The sequence below is a fragment of the Orycteropus afer genome, unplaced genomic scaffold (assembly GCF_000298275.1).
Source record: "Orycteropus afer afer isolate SDZICR_OR568_19922 unplaced genomic scaffold, OryAfe1.0 scaffold00291, whole genome shotgun sequence".
Lineage (NCBI taxonomy): Eukaryota > Metazoa > Chordata > Mammalia > Tubulidentata > Orycteropodidae > Orycteropus > Orycteropus afer.
Window position 1 is genome coordinate 3,198,226 of NW_006921878.1, and position 27,283 is coordinate 3,225,508.

Sequence of the window (27,283 nt, forward strand, 5' to 3'; positions counted from 1 at the left end):
AGGCAAAGACTGCTGGCCACAAGCCAAGGACTGCCTGGGGCCACCAGGCTGGAAGACACAAGCAAGACCACTCCCCTTGACCTTCAGAGGGAGCCTGCCCCCCCCAACACCCTGGATTTGAACTTGCAGCTGAGACAATACCTGTCTGTTGCTCTTAAGGCACCCAGTTTGTGGCATTTTGTTATGGCAGCCACAGGGCACCAATACATATCCCTCACGAAGACTGTCTTTTTCCTTAATTGCCCCTCCTTGAAATTTAGTACCACAGAATAGCATGTCTCTGTTTATGTGCTGTGGGCATATCTATGCTTTATACATAAGAAGCATGAGATGCTTTTTGCCCCAAAAGAGCCCATGTTCACCCCCAACCTTGACTATGATACATTAACTCTAAGAGCTAGAATTCAGTGTTCCTGTGGGTCAAGCTCTTCAAGCGGAAGGAAATGAAGAAAAAATTCTAGCATCAAGTTACAATATTGAAAGATTCTATGAGCAAAATATTGAACAATGCAGGGAGCATCAAAAGAAGATGGAAGGTTCGGGTCTGGAATTGAACCCACAACTGTGGTTTCCAGCCAAACAAAGTACAGGCATGCGAGTTAAACATTTACCTCAAGTAGACACACGCCCTGGAGAGAACAATCATGGGAGAAGGAAGGGCTGCTTATGCACAGGGAGATAGCTCAGGGTGCAGAAGAGTATGAAGGGATGGACACTGGGAGGAGGTAACTATGGGGAGGAAGTGGGAGGGGAGCTGCTGCATTGTAAATTTTGGTCAATGACATGAGACAAAGGATATGTGAACTGCTGCATGAAAAGTGAATTTACTCTGTAAATCTTCACCCAAATCCTAATAAAATAAATAAATAAATAAATAAAAAGAAGATGGCAGGAATACACAGAGTCACTGCACCAAAAAGAATTGATTGATCTTCATCCATTTCAGGAGGTGGCATATGATCAAGAGCCAATGGTACTGAAGGAAGAAGTCCAAGCTGCACTGAAGGAATTGGCAAAGAACGAGTCTCCAAGAATTGACAGAATACCCATTGAGATGCTTCAACAAATGGATGCCCTGCTGGAGGCACTCACTTGTTTATACCAAGAGATTTGGAAGACAGCTACCTGGCCAACTGACTGGAGGAGACCCATATTTGTACCTATTCCAAAGAAAGGTAATCCCACAGAAGGTAGAAAGTATTGAACAATATCATTATTATCGCATGCAAGTAAGATCTTAGTGAAGATAATTCAAAAATGGTTGTAGCAGTATATTGAGAGAGAACTTCCAGAAATGCCAGCTGGATTCAGAAGGGGATGTGGGACAAAGGTTATCACTGCTGATGTCGATGGATCTTGGCTAAAAGCAGAGAATACCAGAAAGATGTTTACTTGTGTTTTATTGACTATGCAAAGGCATTTGATTGTATGGATCATAACAAATTATGGATAACAATTGTAAAGAATGGGAATTCCAGAACACTTAAATGTACTCATAAGGAACCTATAACTAGACCAAGAGGCAGTTGTTTGAACAGAACAAGGGGATACTGCATGGTCTAAAATCAGGAAAGGTGTGTGTTAGGGTTGTATCCTTTCCCCACACTTATTCAATCTGTATGCTGAACAAATAATCTGAGAAGCTGGACTATATGAAGAAGAACATGGCATCAGGATTGCAGGAAGACTCACTAACAACCTGAAATATGCAGATGATACAACCTTGCTTGCTGAAAGTGAAGATGACTTGAAACACTTACTGATGAAGATCAAACACTACAGTTTGCAGTATGGATTATACCTCAACATAAAGAAAGCAAAAATCCTTCCAACTGGACCAATAAGCAACACCACGATAAATGGAGAAAAGATTGAAGTTGTCAGGGATTTCATTTTACTTGGATCCACACTCAACACCCCTGGAAGCAGCAGTTAAGAAATAAAACATCATATGGCACTGGGCAAATCTGCTGCAAAAGACATCTTTAAAGTATTAAGGAGCAAAGATGTCACTTTGAAGACTGTTGTTGTTGTTGTTGTTGTTATGTGCCATCGAGTTGGCCTTTGAAGACTAAGGTGTGCCTAACCCAAGCCCTGGCATTTTCAGTCGCCTCATATGTATGTGAAAGTTGGACAATGAATAAGGAAGACCAAAAAAGAGTTGACGCCTTTGCGTTGTGGTGTTGGGGAAGAATGCGGAAAGTACCATAGACTGCTAAGAGAACTAATGAATCTGTCCTGGAGGAAGTGCAGCTGGAATGCTCCTTGGAAGCAAGAATGGCCAGACTTCGTCTCACCTACCTTGGTCGTGTTGTCAGAAGGGACCAGACCTGGAGAAGGATGTCATGATTGGTAAGGTGGAGGGTCACTGAAAAAGGGGAAGTCCCTCAACAAGATGGACTGACAGGGTGGCTGCAGCAATGGGCTCAGGTCTAGCACTGTGAGGCTGGCACAGGACTGGGCAGTGTTTTGTTCTGTTGCACACGGAGTCACTATGAGTCAGGGACAACTCAATGGCACCTGACTATAACAACAACATTACTCAAGGGAGGAGCCCTGGTGGTCCAGTGGTTAAGCACTCAGCTGCTTACCGAAAGCTCAGCAGTTTCTGCCTACCAGCTGCTCCACAGGAGAAAGCTGTGGTGGTCTGCTGCCATAAAGTGTACCCCTTTGGAAACCCTATGGGGAAGTTCTCTGTCCTACAGGGTCAGAATGAGCGAGAACAACTCCATGGCGGTGAGTTTCATGATTCAAGAATACGGGAAGTGTTACAACGTGACCAAGGCAAAGGGAGACCCTGAGAGGTGTGCAGGAGTAAGTGCCAACTACAGTAAATGTTATAATGTCTACAGTAGTGCAGCAGCAGTAGTAACTGATAACTCGTGGGGGGATACAGGTGAACACATGTGTTGAGCAGGTGAGGGAGGTCACACGGCGCACACGCACACACGCACATAGGTGAGGTGATAGAGACTCCATGTGTATTTGCAGATGCTACACATGTCCTCACACATGTAACAACACATGGGACACAGTTACAGCAAAAGACTTAGACACCGGGACTGAGCCACTGGACTAGAGACCAATGACCACAGTCTCACGGGACATCTGGTCAACTGGCCAAACATGGTTCACAGAGATAATGTTCTACATCCTGGTCTGGTGAGTGGTGTCTGGGATCTTAAGTGTTTGGGAGCAGCCATCTAAGAAGCAACTATTCATCTCTTTTCACCAGGAGCAAAGGAGAACCAGTTAAAACTCGTCCTCAAGGAAGCAGTTAGTCCAAAGGACTAGTTTCCCACATGAACCACAGCCTCCTCTCACCTGAGACCAGAGGCACTAGATGGTGCCCGGCACCACTGCTGAGCACTCTGACCAAGACCACAGCAGAAGGTGTGATTAGAGTGGGTACAACAATGAACAGAAGTCAAAGCAAAAACAAAAAGCCAGATGTACTGTTCAGAAGAGACTAGAGGAATCCCAAGACTGCCCTGAGACAACCTTCTAACCTCAAATTGAAGACGCTCCCAGGGGCTGCCTTCCAGCCAAGTAACAGATGAGTGCTCTCAGAACAGTAGCTACAGGAGACCAACAGGGCAGCGTCGCCCAAAAGTAGAGTCGAGAAGACAGGGAGGGACGGGGAACTGGACGAATGGAAACGGGGAGCTGGGAGGAAATGGGGAGGGCTGACACATTGTGGGGCTCACAGCCAGTGTCACAGGGAAATTTGTGTAGGAGCTGTTCACGGGTAGCCAAGCACTTGACAAGTGGAGCCACCCCAGGATTGACTCCTAGAAGCACAGACTCTAGACTTGTTGTCGCTGGTGTTGGTAACAGTTGAGTGGGCCCCTGGCTCATGGTGACCCCGTGTACAATAGAACACAGCTCTTTTGCTAGGTAACCTTTCACTTATAACACAATAAAACGTAAAACAAAGCATGGGCAGTGGTGGCTCACTGCGGAACTCTTGCTACGATGATGTTCAGTGGAACTTCCAGACTAAGACAGACTAGGAGGAGAGGCCTAGCTGTGGACTTCCAAAAATCAACCCATGGAGACCCCCTGGGCCACAGCATCCAACCCACAACCAACCCCAGGGATGGCACAGGCCAGGCCAGCATTTCGTTCCGTTGGGCAACTTAACTCTAGCTAACAACAATACCAACAACAATAACAATTCCAGTCTAGGCTTCTAGAGGAGTCCCTGGATGGGTCCAATGGTTAAGTGCTCAGCTATCAGCCAAAAGGTTGGCAGTTCGTGAACTTACTCCCATGGCTTCCAACCAAACAACAGACGGGCATATGGGGTGAAGATTCATGTTAAGGAATCTTCCTTGGAGAGAACAATCATGGGAGAACAGAAGGGCAGTGTTTGCACAGGAAGACAGCTGGGGGGCAGGACTGAAAGGAGGGAAGGACACAGGAAGAGGTGACTATGGGGAGGAAGTGCGAAGAGAGCTGTTACATTGTGGAGAATTGCAGTCAACGTCATTAAACACAATGTGTATGAACTGCTGTATGGAAGATGAATTTGCTCTGTCAACTTTCACCCAAATCACAATAAAAATTAAAAAAGGTTGGTAGTTCGAAACTACCCAGCAGTACCCGGGAAGAAAGGCCTGGTAATCTGCTTCTCTAAAGATTACAGCCAAGAAACCAGCTGGAGCAGTTCCACCCTGCACATGTGGGATCACCATGAGTCAGGGGCGACTCAACAGCACACAACAACGTGCTTCTAGAAGGTGCCGAGTCCCCAGGGTCTTCCCCGCCTGTTTGCTTTCATACCTCCCTTCACCAGCAACTGTGTGCCGTTGCCCTTGGCCTGCTGCAGCTCAGGAATCTCCATGGTTGCCCAGCACACGTAGTTCCCACTGTCGTTGGTGTTCACCATGTCCAGCCTCAGGGTGATGTGGCCGGGTGCCTGCCAGGAGAGCCCTCGCCAGGGCCCACAGCCACACAGGCTGCTGAGGGTGTCATTAGTGACATGCAGCCAGCAGAGCTCTTCGGTGCCCTTGGCCCACCCAACACGGAGCCGCTCCCAGGCCTGGGCATGGGCCACCTGGCAGGTGAGGGTCACCTGGCTGTCCTGCTCCACCTGCAGTGACGGAGGTCCCTGCTTCACACTCAGGCTTGTGGTTCCTGGTAGGGCTGAGGGACAGGAGAGGTGGGTAAAGCTGTGCTCAGGGATGGCGAGTATCCATGTGTGTGTGTGTGTGTCCTGTGTGTGTCTGCAGGGGTGAGGCAGTAAAGGTTTGCTGCTTTGCTGGCTGTGTGATCTTGGGAAGGTTACTTCTCCTTCGTGAGGTTCATCTGTGAAATGGGTCTAACTTGCCCAGCTCTTGGGAGAGTTGGAGATGGGTTCTACGATGTGTCCAGCTCTTGGCCACAGAGATGGAGAACAGAGAGAGGGTTGAAGCTAGTGATGAGGTTGAGGGGGAGGTTACCTGTTGAGGAGGTGATTTTGAGCAGGGACCTGATTGGCAGGAAGGAAAGAGCCATGGGTGGATGAGTGGGAAGAATATTCCAGGCAGAAGGAATAGCCCTTGCAAAGGCCCTGAGGCAGGTCCAGGCCTGGTGTGTTGAAGAAACAGCAAGGCCTGCGTGGCTGGAACAGAGCGAGCAAGGGGGTGAGCTGGAGGAGCTGGGATCAGTGAAGTCAGCAGGGGATGGTTGATACGAGGATTCGCAGGCAACTGGGTGAGGCCATCAAGGGGGTGAGGAGTGGGGGAGCAGTTTATATTCAATCAAAATGTGCCGAGAGACCAAGGGAGCAGAGAGGAAGCAGGATTCCATGTCAACTTGACAAAGATCAACTTGACTGTGTGAAAGGGACTCTGAAGGCTATCCTAGAACTCCAAGTCGGTTTGGATGGGAAGAGAAGGAAGCAAGAACGGCAGAGAGCTCCCAGCAAGACGGGAACCCCAGAGAGGGGTACACAGCTGGGGCTAGTAACCAGGTTAGCTTTGAGCCATGATAGGGCCTGTTAGACCTCCAGGGAGGGACATGGTGTCCAGTCCCTGGCATTGAGCTGAGAGGCAAGGAGGATGAGATCCAGGGGAAGAGTGTTGCAGGTGGTGAGAACAGCACATGCAAAGGCCCTGTGGTCAGATCCAGTCTGGATGTTGGAACAAAAAGAAAGAAAAGCCAGCAGGTCAGAGGAAGGGGAGAGGGAGGAGATCAGAGGCTGGTGGGGCGGGTCACACGAGACTGCCCTGGAGCTCATGGCTGAGTTGGATTCTATCCCAGGAGCCCCCATTGGGGGGACATTCTGGAACCCTTCAACCCATGTAAGGCTCTGAGTGTCAGAAAGAGACGGGCCTATTTGGTAGGCAGGGCGAGTAAGGTTTAGGAGAGCTTGGAGAAGGAGGGGCAGGCTGCTGGAGTGATGGAGAAGAGGAGGGGAGGAGGCCCAGCCCAGGTACTCACCCCACAACTGTACCAGCAGGACCAGTGCTGCACTCAGGAACCCCATCCCTGGCCCACTGAGCCCCTCTCCCAGCCTGAACCCTCAAGCCCTCCCACTGGACAGACTTCCTGCCACAGTCACCTCCCCCACCCTCCCACCCCGCCCCGCCCCAGCTGCAGAGGCCCACGGGACATTCATGACATTTGTGAGATTCGAGGTAGGGAACAGACTTCCTGTGGTCAATGCTGCTTGGGGCTCTGCTTCCTGCTACCTTGTGCCTCAGTTTCCCCAAAGTATTTTTTGCCTGAAAGGCAGCGTGGTGTGCCTGCGTGCTTAAGGGGGATGTGTCTCAGAGTGCAAATCTCTTTAGAAGATCATATACAAATTTTTTTTGGGGGGGCTGGGGGCCACATTGGAGGGGAGTGGGCACAGGGCTGAGGAGGGGGACAGGGAGCATGGGCTTGGCTAGTGCTCCACTGAATGGCGGAACCTCAGCTTTTTGTCCCTAAAATGTTTTGCTTTGAGGTTCAGAGGAATGAGCCTCTGCTGATGGCTTCCGGTTCCCTGCCCCCGTGACCTGGGGAGAAATTTGGAGGCCCAGTTGAGAGGGGTGCATAGGCTCTGGGGTTCCTCCCAGTCCTGCACCCCTCACTCCCCAGCCAGAAGGAAGGGATGCAGACCAGTGGCCTTAATGTCTCACCTCCAACCACAGCATGACCTCTTTTCTTACCCAGAAGTGAGACACCAGCAACCTTCAAAGAATTGTTCCCATCAGCGACAAGCAGGCACCCCACAAAGGCAGCACTCTGCCTCCCACTAGACACAAACAGCCTCCCCCTCCCCAACCCTTCCTTGTCTGCCTTTTTGAAGTTCCCAGCCCCTCCCCGCCCCCACTTGTGGCTGAGGGGCAGTGCCTGTCGGTGGGTGGGGATGTTCAGCCCCAGGCCCTGTCTGGTCTGACTGCGCTCAAGCCCCTTTCTGGCTGCGTTTATGAACGCACTAAGCTAACTTGCTTGGCTCTTGGCTCTTGTGAGATTAAAGATGGGCTTTCGCCCCCACACCGACATCGCCTATTGTGTGCCAGGACCTCCCATCCCCCTCTCCATCCCCGGGGCCCCACATCTGACTCAGTCTTTTCTTGTCCTTCCACACTACCTCCAATTTCTCAACGCCTCGCACTGGTCCCCAGATCTGACGATATCACACCTGCCATGGGGGAGACTCAGCTGGACACAGACATCCCTAGTCCTGTGAATTCTGAGAGGGCATAGAAGTTCCGGAGAAAGAGATATTAGAGCCTGGGGCTTTATGGGATGTGTAGGAGTTTGGTTGTGAGGTGAGGTGGGGGAAGAAGGCATTGGAGACAGAAGACCTACTTGGGCAAATGCCTTGGCTTTTCAATAATGCAAGGCGTGGGAGTGGGAGGGCCAGATCTCAGAGGACCCAAAATGCCAGTGTGAGTGGCAGCAACAAGTTGTGTGTGTGAAGGGAGACAAACAACTGCGGAGACTGAGACACCAGATGAGCCAGGGACGGTCCCCAGGACACAGAGCAGGGACAGAGCTCGAACCCAGACATTCTGCCTCCCAGCCCCGGGCTCTCTCCATTTCAGCCATCTCCACCAACTTCTCCTGGTGCACCTCAGGCTCCAGGTGTCCCGGCTGTCGGCGACCCCCGGGTGGAACTACATTTCCCAGGCTGCCGCGGCGAGCGCGCCTGCGCGCTGAGCGCAGTGATGGAGCACTGACTGGGGGCGCGGCGGCGGCGGCGGCGGCGAGGGCTCGGCGGCCCATTGGCTCCCGGCAGCGGCAAAGGCAGCTCCGAGACCAGAAGAGTGAGCGGGGCCCGCGGGCCGGCCGGGCCGGGCCGGGGGCGTCTGAGGTGCAGCCATGGAAGACCAGAGGGTAGGACCTAGGCGGGGCGGGGCGGGGCTTGCACGGGGGGGGGGGGGGGGGGCCCCCCCCCCCCCCCCGGCGCCTCGGGGGCCGGGCCCCCCGCCCAGCCCCGCCCGGGACTAGCCTCCCACCAAATCCCAGAGACCCCCACCAAGACCCCCATATCATCTTGGCCTGGGTCCAGGCGCGTCCCCTCCGTGCCTCCACCTCTACCCGGCATACTGGTCCCAGCCCTGACCCCATCCCCCACACTCTTCATCCCCGCGGTGGAGCCGGTGTCCGCGGACCCGGTGTGCGACGCCTCTCCTGCATCCGCGACCCCACGCCTCCGAAAAAAGGGCTCAGAGCCAGAACCTGGAGCAGGACCCGCCCACAGGGCCGCCCTCCCAAGACCAACCCTTTTCCCCAGGCTACCCCCACTTACCTGGGCTCTCTGGCCGTAGGCATCTTGAGTACCCATTCCTCCTCCCCCAGGTCATCTCCCTTCTCCCTGCTAATCCCTTTGCCCAGGTTGTCTGTTTCCCCCAGGTAAGCCCCATCTTCAAGACACCCCATTCCCCTGACCTTTATCCCAGGCTAGCCCACCTCCCCTGGGGTATGTCTTTGCTCATGTGGCCTCTTTCTCCAGGTTAGCCCCTTTTTCTGCAGGCCTCCTTTTTTTTTTTTTTCTTTCCACAAGCTAGCCCTTTCCTCCACACCGTACCCCACCTTCAGGATAGAGGCACCTAGTCACAGGCTTTGTGGTGGTGCAGACCTGGTTCAGGGCCTGCTCTTTGGGGTCTGCCCCTTCCTCAGAGGCTCACTCTGAACTTCAGTATTTTATGTAAAATAAGTATGTCCACGGTGCGTATGACAAGACATCTTACGGCCAGAGCACCACGGCCCCCACTTCTCCTCCCTGGGACCCTGGAGGGCAGAGCCTGGGAGGCGGTGCCCCGGGTGGGGGAACCTGTCTGGGCTGAGCGGCTCACAGGTCGTGTGTGCTCTGGGCCGGGGCGGGCAGGAGGCTCTGCGGAAGATCATCACCACGCTGGCTGTGAAGAATGAGGAGATCCAGAGCTTTATTTACTCCTTGAAGCAGATGCTGTTGAACGTGGAGGTGAGGAGGGAGGGTGGGAGCAGCCAGGGGCAGGCCTGTTGGTCCACAGGCAGGCCTCAGTCTTCCCACCTGGACACGGGGTGTGGCCCTTCCCGGCCCTCTGACCCGCAGTGTCCACTCCCAGGCAAACTCCGTGAAGGTGCAGGAAGACCTGGAGGCAGAGTTTCAGTCGCTCTTTGCCCCGCTGGAGGAGCTGAAAGAGAGCATGCTCATGAAGATCAAGCAGGACCGAGCCAGCCGCACCTATGAGCTGCAGGTGGGGGCCGGCGGGCTGCCCTGGGCCCGGCTGGCTCGGCATCCCCTCCAAACCCATTCCTCCTCCCGCGCTCCAACTCCGAGGGGCCCCTGAGTCTCTCCCGTGACCGCAGCCTGAGGCCTTGGTGTTGGCCTCATCTCCTCTCCTCCTTTGCCTCCCCCTCCTGCCCCCTTCCCGGCTGTGTGAGTGCTCCGTGCTGCTGTAACAAACACCACAAATGGGTGGCTTTAATGAACAGACATTTCTCTTCTCACGGTTTAAGAAGCTGTCGTCAGGTGCCATGGAGCCGGTTGTGACCATGGCGACCCCACGGACAACAGGATGAGACAGTGCCCCGTCCTGCGCCGCCCTCAGACACGACCTGTGCTGTGCTTGAGCACGTTGTCGCAGCCACTGTGTCCACTCATCTCATTCAGGCTCTTCCCTTTTTCCCTGGCTCTCTACTTGACCGAGCATGATGTCCTCCTTCAGACACTGGTCAGCCCCTCCTGATATCATGATCAAAGTGCATGAGACAAAGTCCGGCCATCCTCGCCGCTAAGGCACATTGTGGCTGTACTTCCTCCAGGACGGATTTGTTTGTTCTCCTGGCAGTCCGTGGTATATTCAGTGTTCTTCACCAGCACCGTAATTAGGGAGCCAGAAGTCTGAATTCGGGGTGCTGGCTCTAGGGGAAAACTCTCTCTCTGCCCTGGGGAGTGTCCTCGTTCTTTGGTTCCTTAGGGGTCTCCGTGAGGCGTGTCACTGTCTTCTCTCATCTCTGTTGGCTTCTCTATGCTGAACGTCTCTTCATAGATGAAGAGATTGACTCAAAACAAACCCTACACTAATCCTGTCTCATGAACATAACAAAGAAAACCCTGTTCCAAAATGGGATCATAATCATACAGATAGTAGGGTTTATAACACATTAATTTTGGGGGGCACAATTCAATCTGTAACACTGCCCATGACCCATCGACCCCCACATCCACCTGTGGATCCTCTTAGTCCCCTCTCTCATCCATCCCCTCCTCTCCACGTGACTCAGTCTTTTCCTGTTCTTACACACTGCCTCCCACTGGTCCCCAGACCTGATGGTGTATCACTCCTGCTCAAACACCTCCCATGGCTCCCATGGGCCTCAGACTCCAAGCTGGGCTCCCTTGGGTTATATCCAAACATCCTGGGCAACATCCACAAACTTCAGCTTCCCATCCCCAGAGACTGCGGGACCCGTGGGCTTAGGTGTAGCCAGGTCACATGAGCTTTTAAGAAGGGTACCCCCCCCAGATGACTCTGGAGTTCAAGGACTAGAGTCTAGTGTGGCTGGAGTGAGGTAGGAGGACAGGTGGAGAGGCCACAGGGCCCAGAGCATGTGGGACCAGGAGGTATCGCTGCACTACTGCTGGTTTCTTCAAGTATCTTCCCTAGGGGTTGAAAGAGATGCTTCCTGAGCGGCCCCCACTGCTTGAGCCCCTTCCTTGTCCCAGGACTCCCTGGAATTCACTGCAGTCCAGCAATTCAGGGTAGTGCCCAACCCAGTGTCTCAGACCCCGCTGTCTCCTCTAGTCGTCAGTGTCCCAGGTGGTCAGGTTGCTAGTCTTTTGACTATCACCCTGCCTGAAGGGCACTGCACCCTGGGTCCTGAAGTAGATGAGGAGTCCTGGGCGGGTTGGATGCAGTGGGGAGTGGTGTCAGGCACTGTGTTGATCTGTGATACCGTGTCACCCACAGAACCAGCTGGCTGCCTGCACGCGGGCCCTGGAGAGCTCCGAGGAGCTGCTGGAGACCGCCAACCAGACCCTGCAGGCCACAGACAGTGAGGACTTTCCCCAGGTGAGCTCCCTGGACGCTGTACTGGGAGGGTCGCGGATAAAACACCGGATGCCGACTTCAACTTGAATCTCAGATACACAAGTGGTTTTTTAGTATACATGTGGTCCGTGCAAGACTTAGTATAAGCATGTCTCAAATGTTGCATGGGACACGTGTATGCTGAAATATTATTTGTTTTTCTGAAATTAAAATTCACTTTCAGTTTAAGCATATCCCCTGCAATTTAAGTATTTCTCAAGTTTTCCACGGACCACACTTATGCTAAACATTTCGTCATTGTTTACTTGAAGCGCAAGTTTAACTGGGGTTCCTGTACTTTCATCTGCTAAGTCTGGCCACCATGGCTAGTGGTCATAGGGCCCTCCATACCATCTAGGGAGAAGCAGCAGGGCTCCTGCCCCAGTGCTGGGACACTTTGGCAATGGCTGCCACACGGGGTCTCAGTCTTCCCATTTGTGTAGTGGCTTTCTGATTCAGTTGAGACAAGTCTGAGTTTCCCTCTGTCCTTCTCTCCAGGCTGCCAAGCAAATCAAAGATGGGTAAGATGCTGGGATCTGGCCCCTACCCCATACCCTGTCCCTGGTGTGAAGGTGGGGACACTCAGGTGAGGGGCCCTTGGCCCAGATCACTGGACTGGACCAGTGGGAGGGGGTTCCCACACACACATCTCAGACCCCGCTTGGAGCCCCTCCCAGACACCTCCCAGCAGGCTCCCTCCACCTCCCCCCTGCAGTGTGACGATGGCCCCTGCCTTCCGGCTGTCATTGAAAGCCAAGGTCAGCGACAACATGAGTCACCTCATGGTGGACTTTGCACAGGAGCGGCAGATGCTACAGGCACTCAAGTTTCTGCCTGGTGAGAGGGGAACTTGCTGGAGGGTTGAGAGGGTAACAGCCAGGGAGCCTGGGAGGCCCTGCCCCTGGGGTGGAGTCTGTGAAGGCCTTGCCTTGGGGAGGAGTCTGACAAGGCTCCACCCCTGGGGCGGAGTCTGAGAAGCTCTGCCCCAGGGGTGGAGCCCAAGGCTATATCCCCAGGCAGAGCCCTGAGGAAGCCCCTTCCCAAGTGGTGAAGCCCCAAGAAGGTTGCATCCCTAATTGGTAGAGAATTGTGGAAAAGTTTTGCCACTAAATGGTAGAATCCTGAGAAAGCTTACTCCCTGGTTGCTAAAAGCCTGAGAAAACTCTTCCCCACCCCCTCACTCCCTCACCCTTCAACCCCTTATTCCCCACCCCCAAATTTAACGGAACCTTGCAGAGACCCTGTCCCCATCCCAGAGCCCCGGGTCCAGAACCCCAAGAAGGCCCCATTCTGTCCCAGAATCCTGAGGAGTCCCCGCCCAGAGTCCCAGAATCGTGACCCGCTCCCCTCTGTCCTGGGCAGTGCCTGGTGCCCCCGTAATCGACCTGGCAGAGTCCTTAGTGGCAGACAACTGTGTCACCCTGGCATGGCGCATGCCAGATGAGGACAGCAAGATCGACCACTACGTGCTGGAGTACCGGCGGACCAACTTTGAGGGCCCACCTCGCCTCAAGGAAGACCATCCCTGGATGGTCATAGAGGGTATCCGGCAGACAGAGTACACGCTGACGGGTGAGAGCAGCCACTGCTGACCCCACGCACGTACCCTCCCGGCTCCTGTCCCGCCGTTAGTCCTGAGGCTCCCCTAAGCCCATGGGGTATGGGAACCCCACATCTGGGCTGGCCAGGAGTCTCAGAACATAATAATGGAAATGATATTGATGACACTAAACCAAGAAAAACCAAACCCATTGCCATGGAGTCGATGCCGACTCTTAGCGACCTCCCCTGGGTTTCTGTTTATTGAGTGATTACTGTGTACTGAGTACTTATCCACATAAAATAGTCACTATAAGGAGCCCTGGTTGTGCAACAGTTAGGTGCTTGTCTGCCAACCAGAAGGTTAGTGGTTCGAGCCCACCCAGTAGCTTCACAGGATGAAGACCTGGCAATCTGCTCCTGGGAAGATTACAGCCAAGAAAACCCTATGGGGCAGTTCCTCTCTGTCACATGGGGTGTCTGTGAGTCAGAACCAACTCGGTGGTACCTCAACAATCCTTACCATCGCCGTTTTACAGATGAGGACACTGAGGGAGAGGCAGTGAAGCCACTTGGCATCCTCGTAGCTCCACTAGCCAACATTCACGCACCTGTTCAGACTGCGTACCTATGGGCGGCTGCTGACTAAAAGGTTGGCAGTTCATGCCCCTCCCAGGCCCCCCAGAGGAAAGGCCCATTGATCTGCTTCTGAAAAATCAGTCGTTAAAAGCCCGTGGAGGGCAGTTCTACTCTGACACCCACAGGGTCAGCGTGAGTCCGAGTCAGCCCGATGGCAGCTGGTTGGGTTTGGTTTATGGTGGCCCAGGCACTGTCCCCCTGGTATACCCAAGAAACCAAAGCCACTGCCAACGAGACAATTCCAACTCATAGCCACCCTGTAGGACAGAAAAGAACTTCCCCACAGGGTTTTCAAGGCCGTGGGTCTCCATTGACGCAGACTGCCTCATCTTTCTCCCACGGAGCAGCTGGTGGATTTGAACCATGACCTTTTAGTTGGCAGCTGGGTGCTCTAACCGCTATGCCATCAGGGCTCCTCCCCGCCCTCATGGTGCTATTCTGAGGGCCATCCTTTAAGTATCTAGGAATTCCCTTGGGAGAAAAAAATCAAAAAACCCGGGGAATCCACTTGGCTGGTGGGGGCAGGTCTGAAGGAGTAAAACGTTGGGGGACCCTGATGTCTTTAAAAAGCCATTCTGAGTCAGGGGAAACCCACAGGGTGGGAAAGCCCGCTGGCTGATGAGATAACTACCACCATTCACCAGCTTGGCTGGGTCTGTAATCAGCTTACTCCTTAGCTGTAATTAGCATAGATGGTTAATAATGAGCATGTTAATTGCGGGAGAGAGAAGTCATCCCACAGCAACAGGGCCTGAAAAGCCATGGGCTTGTGCTTTGCTTGGGAATCAAAATAAACACACCCCACACACCTCCAGGCCCTCCTGCCTTTATTGTTGTTGTTATAACTTTTTATTCCAAAATAATTTCCGATTCCCAGGAAGCTACAAATATGTGTACAGAGAGGTCATGTGTATCTTTCACCCAGCCTCAGCCAGTGATCCATGTAGTATACGTAGGAGACTCTTGAGTGCTGCAAAGGAGCCCTGGTGACACAGCAGTTAAAGCAGTCAGTTAAAATGTCGCTGGTTCGAACCTACCAGCTGCAAGAGAAAGATGAGGCAGTCTGCTTTAGTAAAGATTGACAGCCTTGGAAACCCTGTGGGGCAGTTCCACTCTGTCCTCTAGGGACGCTGTGGGTCAGAATCAACTCCATGGTAACTGATCTGCCATTGCTCAGCACGTAGTGTTGAGATACTCCTCTTACCTCCAGGTCTCAAGTTTGACATGAAATACATGAACTTCCGTGTGAAGGCCTGTAACAAGGCTGTCGCAGGCGAGTTCTCCGAGCCGGTGACCCTGGAGACGCCAGGTGACTGACTCCTACATTGCTCTAGCTCCACAGCCCCACCCTCCCTGGGTCCTGGGGATCAGTATGTGATGAGGATTCTTTAATCAAGGCTCTGTGGCCCTTGTTGCACTGGCCACTAGGAAGCTCGGGGCTCAATCCGAGCAGCTTCCTTAGTCTGAGTGTCTGGTACAGCCTTGCTTTTGAAGCTGGTCCATTACACCTAGGCGGCTTTTATATACACACACTCTCTCGCACACACACTCTTTGCCAACATAGAGTTGAGGGTGGGATGTGATTCCAATAGTGAAGACAGATTTCATAGCCTTCCATATTGACACCTTTGCCTGCCCTGCTAGGAAGGCCTCCTACAGTCTAGCCTAACCCCTTCATAGCCTGGCCCCTTGCCTGAGATTAATCCTCAGTGGAGACAGGCAATGAGTTTGAAAATACTTTCAGACTTGGGAGACCTTTAGGCAGCAGCCCCTCGGCCTTCACTCTCTGGCTCCATGTTCTGCCCCCCGCCCCTCCCCTTCCCTTGTCTCTCTCACTGTGTCTTTCTGCCTATCTGTCTCTCTCTTTCTCTCTGAGCCTTGGTCTGTCTGTCTGTCTTTCAGTCTCTGTCTCTTTGGTTCTTCCCGTCCCTCTGCCTCTGTCTTGGTCTGTCTTGGTCACTGTCTGTCTCTCTGTGTTTCTCTGTGTCTCTCTGGGTTTTCCCCCCATCTCTGTGCCTCCCGCGTCCGCCCGGCCCCAGCGTTCATGTTCCGCCTGGATGCGTCCACATCCCATCAGAACCTGCGGGTGGATGAACTCTCCGTGGAGTGGGACGCCATGGGCGGGAAGGTGCAGGATATCAAGGCTCGTGAGAAAGATGGCAAGGGGCGGACGGCGTCTCCCGTCAACTCCCCGGCCAGGTAGCCTGTCCCCCTCCCTCCCTGAATCTCTGGTGGAGGAGACCAAGTGAACATGGACACACTCAGCCCAGTGTGATGAGGGCTGGGGTGGAGGGAACCCAGTGAGTGAATGAGAGAAGAGAACACTTTGGGCTGGGTTTTGACGGTTGAGTAGGAGTTTTCTAAATGGCAAGGGATACAGGTATGTTCCAACATGAGGGACCCAGTGTATGAAAAGAGCTGAATGCTTTTAGGGACTGGCTGGAAATCCACAGTGGCTGGGGTGGGCCAGGGAAGCCCTCCTGTGGGTAAGGGGAGGGCTGAGCTGAGATGCCCGCCTCCCTGCACCCACCCACAGAGGTACTCCGTCACCCAAGAGGATGCCCTCAGGTCGTGGGGGACGAGACCGCTTCACAGCTGAGTCCTACACGGTGCTGGGTAAGGAGGAGGGTGGGGGAAGGCGAGAGGGATGGTCTGGGTGATGGGTGGGGGTAAGGGAGAAGCCCTTTGGCTGGAGAAACCAAGGCAACAGCTATAAAGCTGCCCTGTGTTGCTCAGGTGCTGGAGGAGTGGGAAGTTGGGAAGGTTTGGGGATGGGGGGTTCATGGGGGAGCCAGAGCTATGGACTAGACCGGGGATTTCTTGGGTGTGTGGAGTAGCTATGTCAGTGGAGAAGCTGAAGCAAGTCAGAAGCTTGGGGAGGTGCTTAGGGTGTGTGGAGGAATCCGTGAGAGCAGCTGGCGTCTGAGGAGGAGCTGGGAGAGCGGCTGGAATTGCAGTAGGAGTCAGTCCCACAGAGCACTTGGATCCTAGGAAAGAGGCTGCAGGCAGTGGAGGAGCCGGGGCTTGTAGTTAGGTGCCGTGGAGTCGGCTCCGAGCGACCCCATGTGCAACAGAACGAAACACAGCCCAGTCCTGCACCAGCCTCACAATCCCTGCTAGACCTGAGCCCATTGTTGCAGTCACTGTGTCAGTCTATCTCGTTGAGGGCCTTCCCCTTTTGCGCTGACCCTCCACTTTACCAAGCATGACATCCTTCTCCAGGGAATGGTCCCTTCTGATGACATGACCAAAGTTGTTGTTGTTGTTGTTATTTGCCGTCGAGTCGGCCCCGACTCATAGCGACCCCTCCTTGGGTTTCTGAGGCAGTATCACTATGGAAGTAGGATTGCCCAACCTTCCATCCAAGGAGTGGCTGGTGGGTTTGAACCGCCAGCCTTCTGGTTAGCAGTCAAGTGCCTTAGGCACTATGCTACCAGAGCTCCTTATGACCAAAGTAGGTGAGATGAAATCAGGCTTTACTATTTCTAAGGCGCATTCCGGCTGCATTTCTTCCAGGACAGATTTGTTGGTTCTGGCAGTCCATGGTACTTTCAGTATTCTTCACCTACACCACAACTCAAAGGCATCAATTCCTCTCCAGTCTTCCTTATTCATTGCCCAGTTTTCACATGCATATGAGGTGACTGAAAATAGCATTGGCTTGAGTTAGGCGCAGCTTAGTCTATGAAGTGACATCTTTGGTTTTTAACGTTTTAAAGAGGTCTTTTGCAGCAGGTTTGCCCAGTGCAATAGGACGTTTGATTTCTTGACTGGGTGTTGATTGTGGAGCCAAGGAAAATTAAGTCCTTGACACTTTCCATCTTTGCTCCATTTATCGTTGTGTTGCTTATTGGTCCAGTTGTGAGACTGGAGACAGCTGTGGTCTGGGCGAGGCTGCAGTGGGAGAAGCAGCTGGACGTTAGGTGCAGCTCGACTGGAGGGCGGCTGAGGCGGCAGTGGGCTCTGGGGAGCAGGAGGACTTGGGGATTAGCTGAGACCTGCACAGCCTGGAGGCCTGAGTGCAGAAGAGGCCTGACAAGTATCAGAGCTCAGAGCGCAGCTGGAGACTCCCCGAGGCCGAGGAGCGTCAGGCCTTCCGGGCAGAGCTGAGGTCCGGAGAGTCACTCTGCTTGGGGAACCACCAGGCTCAGAAGCGGCTGAGGTATGGGAGGATCTGGCCTCCTTCTGGGGCTGAGGTCTGGGTAGAGCCTGGATTCAGAGGATAACAGGAAGGAGCCACTGTGATCCGGGCAGTGTCTGGGGGTTGGGGAGTGTGTGGCCTCAGGTAGACTGGAAGCCTGTGGGAATCCAAAGAGGCATCCAGGAGCAGGCATTGGGAATGGTCTGGTCTCGGCGAAGAACTGAGGGCTGAGCAGCATCTGAATGTGGGGAGGAACTGGAGGGCTGCTCTGAGGCCTGGAAGTTACCTGGAAGGAGTAGCTGGGGCTTGTAGAGGATCTGATGGGCTCAGTATCTACCGGGAGTTGAGAGAGCCTGGGGTGTAACTGGAAGGAATGGCTGGGACCCAGGGAGGATCTGGAAGAACAGCTGGGTGGGATACCCCTCTGCAGTTCTACCCAGACCTATTGCCCACCTCACTGCTCCACAGGGGACACGCTGATCGATGGTGGGGAGCACTACTGGGAGGTGCGTTATGAGCCGGACAGCAAGGCCTTCGGTGTGGGCGTGGCCTACCGCAACCTCGGCCGCTTTGAGCAGCTGGGCAAGACCGCTGCGTCCTGGTGCCTGCATGTCAATAACTGGCTGCAGGTCACCTTCACAGCCAAGCACGCCAACAAGGCCAAGGCGCTGGACGCCCCTGTGCCTGACTGCCTGGGCGTGCACTGCGACTTCCACCAAGGTGACCCTGACCGTCCTAGCCCCCTCCAGCCCCCTCCACCTGTCTCTCTGCCCCCCCCCACCTCTCCCCACTTCTAACCAGTCCCCCACGGCTCTGCCCTGTGCCCCAGGCTTCCTGGCCTTCTACAACGCCCGCACCAAACAGCTGCTGCACACCTTCAAGGCCAAGTTCACTCAGCCTCTGCTGCCTGCATTCACAGTGAGGAGGCCCTGTCCACAGCCCAGTGACCAGAAGGGGGTGGCGCCAGGTGCTGGGGTTCCTGTCTCAGCCTTCCTCCTCCCTCCCTCCTCTCCCCCAGGTGTGGTGTGGCAGCTTCCAGGTGACGACAGGCCTGCAGGTGCCTAGCTCTGTGCGCTGCCTGCAGAAGCGGGGCAGTGCCACCAGCAGCTCCAACACCAGCCTCACCTAGGTTCCGGGCCCCCACCCCACCTAGTTGTCCTTGGAGGCCCCAGCTCTTTCAGTTGGGCACCCTCCTCTCACTTGCTGCTTGGAGCCTTAACTCCTGATTTGGGGGCACCACCAGGGAGCAGGCACCCCACCTTGCCTCCTAATAAAGGTCAAACACTGGCCAGGCCGTGGGGCTGGTTACTTGGGGCTGGGCAGTGCTGCAGTGGACCTCAACCTTCCTGCTTATGCAATGAGGTTTTTCTGTAGGGTCGGGTTCCGCTGAGCTGAGCATCAGGGGGAGGAAGTGGGGACAGGAAGTGGCTGTCGCACGGGCCCTCTCACTAAGCCAAGCGAACACACAGGCCCTGGGGTCACAAGCTTTAATCTTGGGGAGGGAGGATTGGTCTGCCGGTCCCCCGACGTGTCTAACCTCAGTGCTCCAGCGCCCGCCGCCTCTGCAGTTTCTCTTCCAGCTCTGCAGTCAAGTTGGCCAGCCCTACGGGGTGAGCACCCGAGGCTTTAGCTGGGCCAGGCACCTCCATTCACATCCCTCCCACGTCTACCCAGAACCGGCTACGGAGTTTGCAGGGTCCAGTGCAAAATGAAAATGGGGCACCCTGTTCAAAAACGTTGTTGTTGTTGTTAGTTGCTGTCAAGTCGGCTCTACCTCCTTGCGAGGCTTTACAAGGCAGTGACCTTACAAAAGCAGATACCAGGACTTCTGAAGCGCCTCTGGGTGGATTCAAACCACCAATCTTTTGGCTAGCTGTCAAGCGCTTAACTGTTTGTGCCACCCAGGGACTCGCCAAAAAGCATTAGGAATTCCCCAACAGCATGAAACCAACCATGGGCCCACTAAGCAATGGCATGGGTCCCATGGCCGCAACGTCAGTCCCTTACCTGTTGCCGGGAAGAATGTCTGGGCTGTGTTGGCCGCCAGCTTCCTGGCCAGCAGGCCACCATGGAGGACTTTGTGTTCTGCCAGGGACAGGGCAAGTGAGGGCTGAGGCCACCCTCCATGGGCAGAGGGAGGGGCTGGGAAGAGGCCCCCTACCTGGCTTGGGCACGATGGGTGGCTTTGGGGCCTTTGCTTGAGGCTTTAGCAGCTTCTTGGGCTTCAGGGCAACCTGCCGACTAGGGGACGGCACTGTGTGGACAGAGGTGTGGCGTGTCACACTGGGCCAGTAACCTGCTCCCCTTGTCCACGTCACTCCCTACTCCCCCACACACCTCCCACTGTCCTGTTCCAGCCCGTCCCCATCACCACCCCATCCACCTTCATCATTCACATAGTTGGCAGCTGGGGCATCTCCGATGGGGATCACATAGTTCTCGTCCTGGTTGGGCGGTGGGGGCAGTGGGGGTAGAGGAGGCAACTTCTCCTGAGTGGACACAGGCGTGGACGCAGGAAGTGGTTGCTTGGGGCCGCCTGCAGGGGGCGCAGGACCTGGTTGGGAAAGATGATCACCGGACAGTCGGGTCTGAGTGCCACAGGAAAGAATGTGTCCACACGTGTGTGTACATGTGCATTTTGGGGTCTGTGTGTGCCTGTGTATCATAGATATGCATACAGGAGCTGACTTTGCATGAATTAAACATACATGTGGGCTGTGACTTCCCTTTGGGTGTGGACACACGCCTCTGTGTGTGTGTGTGTGTGTGTGTGTGTCTAAGATGTCACAGGGTCTGAAGGAATACGCTTGGGTGCTTGTCCATGAATGTGTTACATGTAATCAGGGAGTCAACTGAGTTGACCCCAACTCACGGTGGGTCAGAGTAGAACTGTGCTCTAGAGGGTCTTCGGCTGATTTCTCTAGACCGCCAGGCTTTCTCCTGAGGGAACTCTGTGTGGACTAACACCTCCAACCTTTTAGTCAGAAGTCGTGCATTTTCATAGTCTGCACCACCCAGGAGCTCCGTGTCATGTGTAAACCAAAAACAAAACCCACGGCGGTCGAATCACTTTTGATCCACAGCGCCCCTAGAGGGCAGAGTGGAACTGCCCCACAGGGTTTCCCAGGCTGTCAGTCTTCACAGAAGCAAAACCCAAACCAAACTAAACCAAACTCACTGCTGTGGAGCCGAATCCGGCTCACAGTGACCCCGCCTTGGGTTTCCAAGGCGAGATCACTACGGAAGTAGATTACCTAATCTTCCTTCCAAGGAGTGGCTGGTGGGTTTGAACCACCAGCCTGCTGGTTAGCAGTCAAATGCCGTAGGCCCTACACCACCAGAGCTCCTCACAGAGGCAAAGCCCAAACCAAACCCACTGCCAAAGAGTCGATTGACTCACAGTGCCCCTAGAGGACAGAGAACTCCCCACAGGGTTTCCAAAACTAATCTTTACTGAAGGTGACTGCCTCATCTGTCTCCTGCAGAGTGACTGTTGTTGTTGTTGTTATGTGCCATCGAGTTGAACCTGACTCATAGCGACCCCTCCTTGGGTTTCCGAAGCAGTATCACTACGGAAGTAGATTGCCCCATCTTCCTTCTGAGGAGTGGCTGGTGGGTTTGAACCGCCAGCCTTCTGGTTAGCAGTCAAGTGTCTTAGCCACGATGCTACCAGAGCTCCCTGCAGAGTGACTGGTGGGTTCAAACCACCAGCCTTTTGATTAGCAGCCGGCTGCTTTAACCACAGGGCCACAAGAGCTCCCTATGTCATGTGTACATGTCTATAAATGCATGTATGTGTCTGTGTGCTTACGAACAGATGTCTGCATTCTTGTGTACATGTGATTGTGCCTTATTAAGGTATGTATATGTGGGCTACATGGAGTTCTGGTGGTGCTGTGGTTTGGCTGGGGACCAAAAGGTAGGTGGTTCGAACCCACCAGCTACTCCGCGAGAGGAAGATGAGGCAACCTACTTTCTTAAAGATTTACAGCCTTGGAAACCCCATGGGGGTGGCTATGAGTTGGAATCCATTCAACTGCAGTGGGTGGTTTTTTTTGGTATGTGGGCTACATGGTATGTAAACAAACACAGGTATATATATGTTCACACATACTGTGAACACCTGTGTTCAGGCATGCATGGCACTGTTGTGCTGAGTTTCTGATGATGGAGGTGGACGCAGTCCATGCACGAGGACACGTGTGCATGATGTATACATATCCACCAAGTACACAGGGCTCCTGCCCAGTACACGAAGACCACACGGCTCACCCCCAGCTCTGTCTCCTCTCCTTCCGTAAACTGGCCTGACGCCCACCTCTTTCCCAAGACCACCTCCCTTTTCCCTTTGCTCCTCCAGGTGCACCCTCTGTCCCCCCAGTGTCATTGCCACCTGCTGAAATCCTTTGAAACCTTCAGCATATATCCCCTCCTCCAGGAAGCCTTCTTGGACCCTGCCCCCCCTTCCCAACTCTAGCCACCACCAGCACCACCCCCAGCCCCAGGTTCTACCCCACAGAGCTAGGAATGTCCTCTGTCCCCTCCAGACCTGCAAGCCCCTAGGGGCAGACTATGGGTCATTTCAGGGTTCCTGCATCTGTGTTCAAGGTCACGCACACGTTGTGCCAACGTGCTGACTGCGGTGTATTTAGATGTGGGTCCCAATGGCTTCCCCCCTCTGCCCCAGTGGCCTTGGGGAGGCAGTGTCACCTGGGCTGGGGGCCGAGGGGACCGAGGACGACACCCACACACTCTCGCCGTTCTCTTTATCCGCCTCCACGTAGCCTGGAACAGAGAGGGCGGCCTGGAGGGGGCGCGGCGGCCGGGCCCGCCCAGGGAGGTAGGTCTCTGTCGGGCGGGGACGGGTGTAGTGCTTACTGGGCCCCAGCTCCCCGAGGCCGCACCCACCTAGCACCTTCTCGTAGTCCTCGTCCAGCAGGAAGGGCACCAGCGCCTTCCTGGTGTGCGACACGAAATAGTTGACCACTGCGTCCAATGAGCCGCAGGAGAACTAGGGGCGAATGGGGCGCGCGTCAGGCACCGGGTAATGGACAGGGCGAGGGGGTGTCCTCGTCAGTCCGCTCATCCGCCCGGGCCCCGGCCCACCGCTCACCGGCTCCTCCACATCGATGACGTACGTGGCACCCTCGTGTTTCACCTTGAAGTGCCGCACTACGGGCGAGCTGCAAGGCCCAGAGGGGCTTCGGCTCAGGCTCAGGCTCCCGGGCTGACCCCAGCGAGGGCCCCATCCCCTGTCCTGACCCCTCCCACGGAGGACCAGCCCCCAGATAGCTCCGCCCCCAGGGAAAGCCCCGCCCCTCGTCCTGAGCCGCCCGGGAAAACCAGCCCAGACTGCCGCCAGGGAAGGCCTCGCTCCATGTTCCAGCACCGCCCCCTTGAACAGCAGCCCCTACTGGCTCCGCCCTACGGAAGGCCCCGCCTCGTGTCCTGGCCACGCCCCCAGGGAGGACCAAACCCCACTGGCTCCACCCCCCAGGATTGGCCCCGCCCCAGACCCGATCCTTCACCAGGTAAAATCCAGCACCACCAGTGCGGCTCCGACCAGGGCCTTATCCAACCTCCAAGGAGAGCGCTGGCCAGGACTCCGCTTCTAGGGCTGATTCTGTCCCCTGGATTTGACTTTGGCCCCAATTCCCAGGGTAGGGCTCTGGCCCGCCCTAGGACCTGCCCCCGTCCCAGCTATGACTCCGCCCACAGGCTGCTAGCTTTCAGGGCCGGCCCCGCCCCTGGATCCGACCACGCCCCGTGGTAGACCACGCCTCGCACCCCGGGCGCCGTCACCCTGCTTGCGCACCCATTGAGTATCTGGCGTGTGGTGACGGACACGCCGTTTGCGTCGCCCCCGCTGGGCCGCAGCAACAGGTTCCCGCATTCCGGGTAGCGCTCCAGCAGTAGCTGCGCCTCCAGCCGGGTCACCTTCAGGAAGCACCTGCGGCAGGCCGCGTCACTCACTTGGAGACAGGCCCCGCCTCCGGAATGCCCCACCCCTTCCCGCACATGGTCACGCCCCTTGAGAAGTCAGACCCACCTCCAGGCGTCTAGACCTCTTCCGGGGGACCTAGCCCCATCCCCGAGTACCTGGACGGTCCCCGAGATCCTTTTTTGCCCCCACTGTGGGACCCAACCCCGCCCAGCCCGGACGCCGTCCAGTCTTGAACCCTAGACCCAGCTCTAGGTGGCCCGGCTCACTGCCCACTCCTTCCCATTCGCCCCACGCTCCGCCTCCAACTGATCCCCTCGGGCCAGGCGGGCCACTCACGCTGGCGTCTCGAGCGAGCGGCGCGCCTCTTCTTTGTCCCGGGCCTCGGCCATCATGTACAGGTGTCCGGGTAGCAGGGTCAGGTTGCATGGGACACGGAGCTGCGAGAAGATTGGGCCCATAGTGACCGCGCGCGGCCGTCAGTGAACGGGCGGCTGTGCCCTTGTCACAGAGGGTAAACTGAGGCCAGAGTGAGGAGGGGGGATGGGAACCCAGGTCCAGGGGCTCCAGGGCCGCCTGAGACCTCAGGGGCAGAGGGGGCTTCCAGAAGATGCAGAGAGGGATTCTAAAGAGAGAACTGCACTTCGGTGATGGGGGACGAGGGGGACCAGGAGACGCTAGAATCTGGACCCACGACCTGCAGGGGCCGGGTAGGGAACAAATGCGTCAAAGAGAAACCAGGAATGTAAAACTGAAATGCATGGCGCTTAAATGATAGCAACGAATTTAAAATGTTTTAGCTCTTTGTCGGCAAGGCAAAGAAATGGCGATACTTGGCCCGCGAGCCACCAGTTTGAGACCTATGTGCTGTAGTCTGGAGGGTTGTTTGACTGGAAGGTGTCCTGGCTGGGTGGGGTTGGGTCCCACGGTGGGGGCAGAAAAGGATCTCAGGGGACCGTCCAGGTACTCGGGCACGGGGAGTGAAGGACGGGAATTAAAGGAACATTTCTGAGGTATCCTTGCAGGGCAGGGAGGGGAGAGAGGACCACTCTCACCTCCACCACAGTCGAGATGAAGCCTTTCCACATCTCCCTAGACTCCAGGCTGTCCACCTGACAGAGGGAAAGAAAGAAGAGTCCATGTGCATGAGCCTGTCATCTGGAAAATGGGGGTGATGAACAAAAGTCCCTGTTTCACACAGTTGTTTTGAAGGTTAAATGTTAGCATAGGTTAATTTAGGATGGTGTCTGTGTTTATAAAGTTTTTCTTGTTGTTGTTATTTGCCGTCAAGTCAGACCCGACTCATAGCGACCCCTCCTTGGGTTTCCAAGGCAGTATCACTACGGAAGTAGATTGCCCCATCTTCCTTCTGAGGAGTGGCTGGTGGGTTTGAACCGCCAGCCTTCTACTTAGCAGTCAAGTGCCTTAGGCACTGTGCTACCAGAGCTCCCACTATAAACTATAAAGAAAGTTCTTAGTAAGTATACACTATTATTATTTTTAATGTTATATTAACATTTAAAAAATTAACAATAGCACAGCACAGTGGCTAAAAGCACACAGAAAAATTAACTTCTTGTGCTCTAGTCCCTCACTGGGCTCCCACCTCACTGGGTGAGAGTCCTCCCTGTGACCCAAAAGGCCCTGCATGACCCATCTGTCCCTCCCTTCTCTCCCCTTCAACTCTCTCCCCCTTATTCACTCTGCTCTGGCCACAGGGGCCTCTTGGCTGTTCCTCCAACTTGCCAAGCTTGGTCATGCCTCAGGGCCTTTGCAGTCTGTGCCCTGAGCTGAACCATTCTCTCACAGATACCCATGCTGCTAGCTCCCTCACCTTCCCCATCATGCTATCTGTCACTGCAATCCCACCCCCTTCCCTTTCCCTAGCACTTGTCTCCCCAGCATTTACCCCCATCTGACACTTTTATACTGTTTATGATGTGCCTTGCCCACTAGACTAGGGCTTTTTGATTGTCTTGTTTACTGCCGTATCCCCCAGAAACTAGAACAGTGCCTGAAATACAGTAAATATTTGTTGAAAAACGAATGATGGAGCTAATGATCCTTGTGGATCAGTTCTTGCACTGGGCACTTTATACCTATTGTCCTGTTTTGTAACTGAGGAAACTGAGGCCCAGAGAGGTTGAGTAACTTTGCCAAGGTCACCATGCCAAGGTCAACATACCATACCAAAAACAAAAACAAAAAAACCAAACTCACTGCCATCGAGTTGGATCTGACTCATAATAACCCCTCCTTGGGTTTCTGAGGCAGTATCACTACAGAAGAAGATTGCACAACCTTCCTTCCAAGGAGTGGCTAGTGGGTTTGAACCACCAGCCTTCTGGTTAGCAGTCAAGTGCCTTAGGCACTACACCACCAGAGCTCCTAACCATCCATGCTGGTGTGTGTTTAATGGTTGGCACAATGGAGAGGGAGCATCTTCCACCAGCCCCCCAAGGGACTTACCTTGAACTTGATCTCCTGGTTCCGGAGGACCAGGCTGAAGTGGATTCCGGGGTCACGTGAGCTCCCCCAGGGAGCCTCATCTGTGAGCTTCACAAATCCTCCCAGGTCTACCTTCTCCACGTGCTGGGGTCACAGGGGCAGGAGGTCTGAGCACCATGCCCATGGCCCCTCAGTCCCCCTGAAGATGTCGCTGCTTGCTTGGCCACGCCACCCACATTCTCTGCTTGGTCCCTGGGGTCAAGGGAGGACCACTTCTTGAGTCCCAATTCTCATCCTTACCTGGAAGTCCCGATTGCTATTGTAGAAATAAAGAGTGAGACCCTGGAGGCCTGCCCATAACTTCCTGTACTCCTGGGGACCAGAGGGGGAAAAGGAGAAGGAAGTGAAGTGGCAAAACGGGGTAGCTCCAACAATCCGACCCCTACCTCAGGACCTCTGCACTGGCTGCTCTCTCTACCTGGATATTCTTCCTCCAGCTCTTGAAGAAGCTACCTTCATCGCTTGCTTTGGGTTTTTGATCAGATGTTACCTTCTCAAAGGCCCTCCCACTCCCAGTCTTGACCCAGCATCTGGAGGGTCTCTTAAAAGCCAGAAGAGAACCTTCATTTGATGGGGAACTCAGAGCAGCTTCCCAGCTTTGGCAGTGGGTGGGCCTAGGATTGAGGTGAGCTAACTGGCTTTATCCTGTTGCATGTACCCACCCACTCTCCCACCCCTCCCTCCTTCTAGCCATCCATCCCCCTATCCATCCATTCACCCACTCATTCATCCACCGACCCATCCACTCACCCATCCCTCTACCTATCCATCCATCCATCCTCTTATCTATCTACTCACCCATCCCCCTATACACCCACCCACCCATCCACCCAGGAATCTCCCCATCCACCTACCCACCCATCCATCCATTCACCCACTCATCCATCCACCACCCACCCATCCATCCATTCATCCACTCATCCATCCACCACCCACCCATCCATCTACCCACTTACCCATCAACCCATCCACCCATCCAACGATCCACCTATCTACTCATTCATCCCTCTAGCCACCCACTCA

At 54.7% G+C, this 27,283-nt stretch overlaps 3 protein-coding genes across 3 annotated transcripts in view; 1 reads left to right on the forward strand and 2 right to left on the reverse strand.

The window, feature by feature from the left end:
• The window catches only part of TMIGD2 (transmembrane and immunoglobulin domain containing 2), a 15,806-nt gene extending 7,607 nt beyond the window's left edge, over nt 1–8,199 (reverse strand). Inside the window, exons 1-2 of the mRNA XM_042782337.1 lie at nt 7,983–8,199; nt 4,786–5,148 (exon numbers count right to left, since the gene is read on the reverse strand). Of these exons, the coding sequence (XP_042638271.1) occupies nt 4,786–5,148; nt 7,983–8,199 (580 nt within the window). The remainder of the gene's footprint in view (nt 1–4,785; nt 5,149–7,982) is intronic.
• A 96-nt stretch (nt 8,200–8,295) lies between these two features.
• Nucleotides 8,296–18,940, forward strand: FSD1 (fibronectin type III and SPRY domain containing 1). Its single transcript, XM_007951042.2, has 13 exons — nt 8,296–8,310; nt 9,305–9,400; nt 9,525–9,656; nt 11,373–11,474; nt 11,991–12,013; nt 12,208–12,329; nt 12,855–13,064; nt 14,881–14,979; nt 15,710–15,869; nt 16,207–16,286; nt 18,280–18,531; nt 18,641–18,729; nt 18,830–18,940. Exons 1-13 carry the CDS (start codon nt 8,296–8,298, stop codon nt 18,938–18,940), a joined length of 1,491 nt encoding a protein of 496 aa, XP_007949233.1.
• Nucleotides 18,941–19,349: 409 nt separating this feature from the next.
• STAP2 (signal transducing adaptor family member 2) overlaps nt 19,350–27,283 on the reverse strand; it is a 9,846-nt gene continuing 1,912 nt past the window's right edge. Inside the window, exons 2-13 of the mRNA XM_007951043.1 lie at nt 26,501–26,572; nt 26,222–26,344; nt 24,808–24,864; nt 24,092–24,192; nt 23,627–23,761; nt 22,925–22,994; nt 22,720–22,822; nt 22,522–22,596; nt 20,195–20,365; nt 19,973–20,065; nt 19,819–19,896; nt 19,350–19,414 (exon numbers count right to left, since the gene is read on the reverse strand). Coding sequence (XP_007949234.1) covers nt 19,350–19,414; nt 19,819–19,896; nt 19,973–20,065; nt 20,195–20,365; nt 22,522–22,596; nt 22,720–22,822; nt 22,925–22,994; nt 23,627–23,761; nt 24,092–24,192; nt 24,808–24,864; nt 26,222–26,344; nt 26,501–26,572 — 1,143 coding nt within the window. The remainder of the gene's footprint in view (nt 19,415–19,818; nt 19,897–19,972; nt 20,066–20,194; nt 20,366–22,521; nt 22,597–22,719; nt 22,823–22,924; nt 22,995–23,626; nt 23,762–24,091; nt 24,193–24,807; nt 24,865–26,221; nt 26,345–26,500; nt 26,573–27,283) is intronic.

Excerpts from the sequence above, each read along its gene's own strand:
- FSD1 (XM_007951042.2), top strand. Across the intron at positions 9,657-11,372 it reads GCCGCACCTATGAGCTGCAG|AACCAGCTGGCTGCCTGCAC; the intron begins GTGGGGGCCGGC and ends TGTCACCCACAG. Across the intron at positions 16,287-18,279 it reads TGAGTCCTACACGGTGCTGG|GGGACACGCTGATCGATGGT; the intron begins GTAAGGAGGAGG and ends ACTGCTCCACAG.